Source organism: Arachis stenosperma, chromosome 1 (assembly GCF_014773155.1).
Source record: "Arachis stenosperma cultivar V10309 chromosome 1, arast.V10309.gnm1.PFL2, whole genome shotgun sequence".
NCBI classification, from domain to species: Eukaryota; Viridiplantae; Streptophyta; class Magnoliopsida; order Fabales; family Fabaceae; genus Arachis; species Arachis stenosperma.
The window spans coordinates 16,686,285-16,694,503 of record NC_080377.1 but is presented as its reverse complement, the minus strand read 5'-3'; the positions used below and the strand labels follow the sequence as shown (position 1 = coordinate 16,694,503).

Here is an 8,219-nt window from a genome sequence, read left to right as displayed (position 1 = left end):
AATCAACTAACTAACTTCTTGTTTGTTTCTTATCTTTTTCAAAACCACCTAACTACTTTTCCCTCTCTAATTTTCGAAAATATCTCATCCCTTTTTCAAAAATTCTTTTTAATTAACTAATTGTTTCATGTTTTAATTTTAATTACATTTTATCTCTAATTTTCGAAAATCACTAACCCCTTTTCAAAAATTATTTTCGAAATTTCCCTCCTCTTTTCTTCTTCTATTATTTAATTACTAACACTTCTCTCCACCTCTCTTCATCCAAAAATCCGAATCTCCCTCTTCATTCTTCTACCCCTTCTTTTTCTACTAACATAAAGGAATCTCTATACTGTGACATAGAGGATTCCTCTTCTTTTCTTGTTTTCTTCTCTTTCATATGAGCAGGAACAAGGATAAAGGCACTCTTGTTGAAATTGATCCAGAACCTGAAAGGACTCTTAAGAGAAAATTAAGAGAAGCTAAATTAAATTATTCTAAAGGTAACCTTTCAGAAACATTAGAACAAGAGAAGGAGATGGCAGCCGAAAATAATAATAATACAAGGAGAATGCTTGGTGACTTCACAAAGCCAACGTCCAAATTTGATGGAAGAAGCATCTCCATTCCTGCCATTGGAGCCAACAACTTTGAGCTTAAGCCTCAAGTAGTTGCCTTAATGCAACAAAACTGCAAGTTTTATGGACTTCCATCTGAAGATCCCTATCAGTTTTTAACTGAGTTCTTGCAGATCTGTGAGACTGTAAAGACGAATGGAGTTGATCCTGAAGTCTACAGACTCATGCTTTTCCCTTTTGCTGTAAGAGACAGAGCTAGAATATGGTTGGATTCACAACCCAAGGATAGCCTGGACTCCTGGGATAAGCTGGTTACAGCCTTCTTGGATAAATTCTTTCCTCCTCAAAAGCTGAGCAAGCTGAGAGTGGATGTTCAAACCTTCAAACAAAAAGATGGTGAATCCCTCTATGAAGCTTGGGAAAGATACAAGCAGCTGACCAAAAGATGTCCATCTGACATGTTCTCAAAATGGACCATATTAGATATATTCTATTATGGTCTCTCTGAATTTTTGAAAATGTCATTGGACCACTCTGCAGGTGGATCTATTCACCTAAAGAAAACGCCTGAAGAGGCTCAAGAACTCATTGACATGGTTGCAAACAACCAGTTCATGTACACTTCTGAGAGGAATTCCGTGAATAATGGGATACCTCAGAAGAAAGGAGTTCTTGAAATTGATGCTCTGAATGCCATACTGGCACAGAACAAAGTGTTGACTCAACAGGTCAACATGATCTCTCAAAATCTGAATGGATGGCAACATGCATCCAACAGTACTAGAGAGGCAGCTTCTGAAGAAGCCTATGATCCTGAGAACCCTACCATGGCAGAGGTTAATTACATGGGTGAACCTTATGGAAACACCTATAATTCATCATGGAGAAATCATCCAAATTTCTCCTGGAAGGATCAACAAAAACCTCAACAAGGGCTTACTCTCATGATCAGAATGAGTGACTCCTCATGATCATGTACCTAATAAAACACAAAATAACAATAAAATAGTATAAAATAGAAATTAGATAAATAAAATTGGGTTGCCTCCCAACAAGCGCTTCTTTAATGTCAATAGCTTGACAGTGGCTCTCATGGAGCCACAAGGTGATCAAGTCAATGTTGTATAGTTGCCAACACCAAACTTAGAGTTTGGATATGGGGTCTTAACACCAAACTTAGAGTTTGGTTGTGGCCTCACAACACCAAACTTAGAGTTTGACTGTGTGGGCTCTTCTTGACTCTGAATTGAGAGAAGCTCTTCATGCTTACTCTCTTTTGTCACAGAGGGATGTCCATGTGCCTTAAACACAAGGTAGTCCCCATTCAATTGAAGGACTAACTCACCTCTGTTGACATCTATCACAGCTCCTGCTGTGGCTAGGAAAGGTCTTCCAAGGATGATGCAATCATCCTCTTCCTTCCTAGTGTCTAAGATTATGAAATCAGCAGGGATGTAAAGGCCTTCAACCTTTACTAGCACGTCCTCTACTAATCCATAAGCTTGTCTCAATGACTTATCTGCCAGTTGTAATGAGAACAAGGCAGGTTGTACCTCAATGATCCCCAGCTTCTCCATTACAGAGAGTGGCATGAGATTTATCCCTGACCCCAGATCACACAGAGCCTTTTCAAAGATCATGGTGCCTATGGTACAGGGTATTAAGAACTTGCCAGGATCTTATTTCTTTTGAGGTAGAATTTTCTGAATCCAAGTATCCAGTTCATTAATGAGCAAGGGAGGTTCACTTTCCCAGGTCTCATTACCAAACAACTTGGCATTCAGCTTCATGATAGCTCCTAAATATTGAGCAACTTGCTCTCCAGTTACATCTTCATCCTCTTCAGAGGATGAATAGTCTTCAGAGCTCATGAATGGCAGAAGGAGATTTAATGGAATCTCTATGGTCTCTATATGAGCCTCAGATTCCTTTGGATCCTTAATAGGAAACTCCTTCTTGCTTGAGGGACGTCCCAGGAGGTCTTCCTCACTAGGATTTTTGTCCTCCTCCTCCCTTGTGCATTCGGCCATATTGATTATATCAATGGCCTTGCACTCTCCTTTTGGATTCTCTTCTGTATTGCTTGGGAGAATACTGGGAGTAGTTTCAATGACTTTCTTACTCAGCTGGCCCACTTGTGCCTCCAGATTTCTGATGGAGGATCTTGTTTCACTCATGAAACTGAAAGTGGCCTTTGACAGATCAGAGACTACATTGGCTAAATTAGAAGTGTTTTGTTCAGAATTCTCCGGCTGTTGCTGAGAAGATGATGGAAAAGGCTTGCTATTGCTCAGCCTATTGCGTCCACCATTGTTAAAGCCTTGTTGAGGCTTTTGTTGATCCTTCCATGAGAAATTGGGATGATTTCTCCATGATGAATTATAGGTGTTTCCATAAGGTTCACCCATGTAATTAACCTCTGCCATGGCAGGGTTCTCAGGATCATAAGCTTCTTCAGAAGTTACCTCTTTAGTACTGTTGGATGCATATTGCCATCTATTCAGATTTTGAGAGATCATGTTGACCTGTTGAGTCAACATTTTGTTCTGAGCCAATATGGCATTCAGAGCATCAATTTCAAGAACTCCTTTCTTCTGAGGTATCCCATTATTCACGGAATTCCTCTCAGAAGTGTACGTGAATTGGTTGTTTGCAACCATATCAATGAGTTCTTGAGCCTCTTCAGGCGTTTTCTTTAGGTGAATAGATCCACCTGCAGAATGGTCCAATGACATTTTCGAAAATTCAGAGAGACCATAATAGAATATATCTAATATGGTCCATTTTGAAAACATGTCAGATGGACATCTTTTGGTCAGCTGCTTGTATCTTTTCCAAGCTTCATAAAGGGATTCACCATCTTTTTGTTTGAAGGTTTGAACATCCACTCTCAGCTTGCTCAGCTTTTGAGGAGGAAAGAATTTATCCAAGAAGGCTGTGACCAGCTTATCCCAGGAGTCCAGGCTATCCTTGGGTTGTGAATCCAACCATATTCTAGCTCTGTCTCTTACAGCAAAAGGGAAAAGCATGAGTCTGTAGACTTCAGGATCAACTCCATTCGTCTTTACAGTCTCACAGATCTGCAAGAACTCAGTTAAGAACTGATAAGGATCTTCAGATGGAAGTCCATAAAACTTGTAGTTTTGTTGCATTAAGGCAACTAGCTGAGGTCTCAGCTCAAAATTATTGGCTCCAATGGCAGGAATGGAGATGCTTCTTCCATCAAATTTGGACGTTGGCTTTGTGAAGTCACTAAGCATTCTCCTTGCATTATTATTATTTTCGGCTGCCATCTCCTTCTCTTGTTCTAATGTTTCTGAAAGGTTACCTTTAGATTGTTGTAACTTAGCTTCTCTTAATTTTCTCTTCAGGGTCCTTTCAGGTTCTGGATCAATTTCAACAAGAGTGCCTTTATCCTTGTTCCTGCTCATATGAAAGAGAAGAAAACAAGAAAAGAAAGAGGAATCCTCTATGTCACAGTATAGAGATTCCTTTATGTTAGTAGAAGAAGAAAGGGGAGAAGAGTGAAGAAGAATGGTTCGGATTTTTTTTTAGATGAAGAGAGGTGAAGAGAAGTGTTAGTAATTAAATAATTAAATAGAATAAGAAAAGAGAAGGAAAATTTCGAAAATAATTTTGAAAAAAAAAGGGTTAGTAATTTTCGAAAATTAAATATAAGATATAATTAAAATTAAAATTTAGAACAAAAAGAATTTTTGAGAAAGAGGTGAGATATTTTCGAAAATTAGAGAGGGAAAAGTAGTTAGGTGGTTTTGAAAAAGATAAGAAACAAACAAAAAGTTAGTTAGTTGATTGAAAAAGATTTGAAATCAAAATTTAAAAAGATAAGAAGATAAGAAGTTAGATAAGATATTTTGAAATCAAATTTTAAAAAAAGATAAAATTTTTGAAAAAGATATGATAAAAGATAAAAAGATTTAATTCAAAAATTTAAAATTACTTACTTCACTAACAAGAAACTAAAAGATAAGATTCTAGAACTTAAAGATTGAACCTTTCTTAACAAGAAAGTAACAAACTTCAAATTTTTGAATCAATCACATTAATTATTAGTGAATTTTCAAAAATATGATATAAAGATAAGAAAAAGATTTTGAAAATATTTTGAAAAAGATTTTTGAAATTTTCGAAAAATAGAAAAAAAAATGAAAAAGATATAATTTTTGAAAAAGATTTTGAAAAGATAAGATTTTTAAAATTGAAAATTTGACTTGACTTGTAAGAAACAACTAATTTTAAAAATTTTTGACCAAGTCAACCCAAAATTTCGAAAATTTGGAGAGAAAAAAGGAAAAGATATATTTTTGATTTTTGAATTTTTAATGATGAAAGAGAAAAATACAAATATGACCCAAAACATGAAAATTTTGGATCAAAACACAAGATGCATGCAAGAACACTATGAATGTCAAGATGAACACCAAGAACACTTTGAAGATCATGATGAACATCAAGAACATAATTTTGAAAAATTTTTGATGCAAAGAAAATATGCAAGACACCAAACTTAGAAATTTTTAGTGCATGGATTCTAACAAACGAAAAATGCACATGAAAAACAACAAACAACACAAAACAAGAAAACATCAAGATCAAACAAGAGGACTTATCAAGAACAACTTGAAGATCATGAAGAACACTATGAATGCATGGAATTTTTGAAAAAAATAATGCATAAATTTTAAAAACATGCAATTGACACCAAACTTAAAATTTGACTCAAGACTCAAACAAGAAACACAAAATATTTTTGGTTTTTATGATTTTATTAATTTTTTTGGATTTTTATTTTTTTTTTCGATAATAAAGTTTGGAAAAACGAAAAATAAAAGAAAAATTTTGAAAAAGATTTTTGAAAAGAAAATTACCTAATCTGAGCAACAAGATGAACCGTTAGTTGTCCATACTCGAACAATCCCCGGCAACGGCGCCAAAAACTTGGTGGACAAAATTGTGATTCCTTTGTTATTGTATTTTGTAAAATTCATTGCTTTTTTAACTATGTGTGGACACAACTCCGTTCAACTTAACCAGCAAGTGTACTGGGTCATCCAAGTAATACCTTACGTGAGTAAGGGTCGATTCCACAGAGATTGTTGGTATGAAGCAAGCTATAGTCACCTTGTAAATCTCAGTTAGGCAGATTAAATTGGTTTATGGGTTTTCGAATAATTAATAATGAATAGAAAATAAAAAGGGATAGAAATACTTATGTAAATCAATAGTGGAAATTTCAGATAGGCGTGTAGAGATGCTAGAATCCTTTCGAATCTCTACTTTCTTATTGCTTTCATCCAATCCTTCTTATTCATTTCCATGGCAAGCTGTATGTAGGGCATCACCATCATCAATGGCTACTTTTAATCCTCTCGGGAAAATGGTCCTATGCGCTGTCACTGCACGGCTAATCGTCTGGAGGCATCACCCTTGTTGATAGCTACATCCCATCCTCTCAGTGAAAATGGTCCAAATGCTCTGTCACAGCACGGCTAATCATCTGTCGGTTCTCAATCAGGTTGGAGTAGAATCCATTGATTCTTTTGCGTCTGTCACTAACGCACAACCTTCAGGAGTTTGAAACTCGTCACAGTCATTCAATACCGGAATCCTACTCGGAATACCACAGACAAGGTTAGACTTTCCGGATCCCCGGGATCCTACTCGGAATACCACAGACAAGGTTATACTTTCCGGATCCCCATGAATGCCGCCATCTATCTAGCTTATACCACGAAGATTCTGTTGGGGAATCTAAGAGATATGCGCCCAGCCTAGAGTAGAACGGAAGTGGTTGTCAATCACGCGCGTTCATAGGTGAGAATGATGATGAGTGTCACGGATCATCACATTCATCAAGGTGTTGTGCAACGTATATCTTGGAATAAGAATAAAAGAGAATTGAATAGAAAGTGATAGTAATTGTATTGAAACTTGAGGTACAGCAGAGCTCCACACCCTTAATCTATGGTGTGCAGAAACTCCACCGTTGAAAATACATAAGTGAAAGGTTCAGGCATGGCCGAATGGCCAGCCCCCTGAATGATCAAAAGACCGAATGATCAAAGACTAAAACAGTCAAAAGATTAAACTATCAAAAGATGTCTAATACAATAGTAAATTATCCTATTTATACTAGACTAGCTACTAGGGTTTACATGAGTAAGTCATTGATGCATAAATCCACTTCTGGGGCCCACTTGGTGTATACTTGGGCTGAGCTTGGTCTATCCACGAGCTGAGGCTTTTTTTGGAGTTGAACTCCAAGTTATAACGTGTTTTGGGCGTTCAACTCCGGATCATGACGTGTTTCTGGCGTTTAACTCCAGACAGCAGCATGTACTTGGCGTTCAACGCCAATTTACGTCATCAATTTCCGAATAAAGTATGAACTATTATATATTGCTGGAAAGCTCTGGATGTCTACTTTCCAACGCCGTTGAGAGCGCGCCATTTGGAATTCTGTAGCTCCAGAAAATCCATTTCGAGTGCAGGGAGGTCAGATTCCAACAGCATCAGCAGTCCTTTTGTCAGCCTTTTTCAGAGTTTTGCTCAAGTCCCTCAATTTCAGCCAGAAATTACCTGAAATCACAGAAAAATATACAAAATCATAGTAAAGTCCAGAAATGTGAATTTAACATAAAAACTAATGAAAAAATCCCTAAAAGTAGCTTGAACTTACTAAAAACTACCTAAAAACAATGCCAAAAAGCGTATAAATTATCCGCTCATCATCTTTCTTGTGTATGGCTTGATTTTGCAACATTGTTGAAATTCACTCGACCTTTTAGGGCTTCCTCGGTTGATTTTTCTGATTTCTCCAGTATTCTACTGATGTGGCTTTCCATGGTTTCTTGCAACTCTACAATCGTCATGGTATCCATATTGTGTGACTCTAGTATCGTAGTCACCACATGGTCATACTTCATTGGTATGGTGCGAAGAATTTTCTCCACTACTTTGCTATCGGGCATATCTTCTCCATAGACTCTCATCTTATTGACAAGATCTGTAACACGAGTAAAATATTGCTCAATAGTTTTTGAGCTAGACATCTCATACCTTTCATATTCTCTTCTTAAAGACTGTAACTTTGCTTTCTGAGCTTTATCTACGCTTTTGTATGACAGCTTCAACGTGTTCCATGCTTCTTTTGCACTTTTGGCATTTGCTATTTTGCCAAACACCGTAAAATCTACTCCTTGATGAATTTGAGATAGCGCCAATTGATCTCTTCTCTGTTGGGCAGCATCTGCTCCTTCTTGCAAACCCAGTTCAATGAAATTCCATAGGTTTTGGGCCTTCAAATGGGTAGACATTAAAGTCTTCCAATAACTATAATCAACTTTCCCATCTAACTTGGGACCGGACCACACAATATTGAAAGTGTTTGCCATACCGACTCTATGAATAAACAACTATGTGAGAACTCTCTCACACCTCACAAACTCTCAAACACCAGGCGCTGGATTAACCAGCTCTTATACCAAATGTAAGTATAATACCCACACTTTAATTGACCCTAGGATGACTCACTCATATAAATGACGGTATCATATTTTTCATCTCTCAACTTCACCAACACTCATATGAAATAATAGAACAAAGAAGGACTTCACATAATCATATCTTTTTTCATTT

At 36.8% G+C, this 8,219-nt stretch overlaps 1 protein-coding gene across 1 annotated transcript; it reads right to left on the bottom strand.

Moving 5' to 3' along the window:
• Positions 1–7,309: 7,309 nt before the first annotated feature.
• On the bottom strand, positions 7,310–7,975 carry LOC130976117 (uncharacterized). The gene has a single exon (XM_057900886.1). It carries the CDS (start codon positions 7,973–7,975, stop codon positions 7,310–7,312), a length of 666 nt encoding a protein of 221 aa, XP_057756869.1.
• Positions 7,976–8,219: the final 244 nt, after the last annotated feature.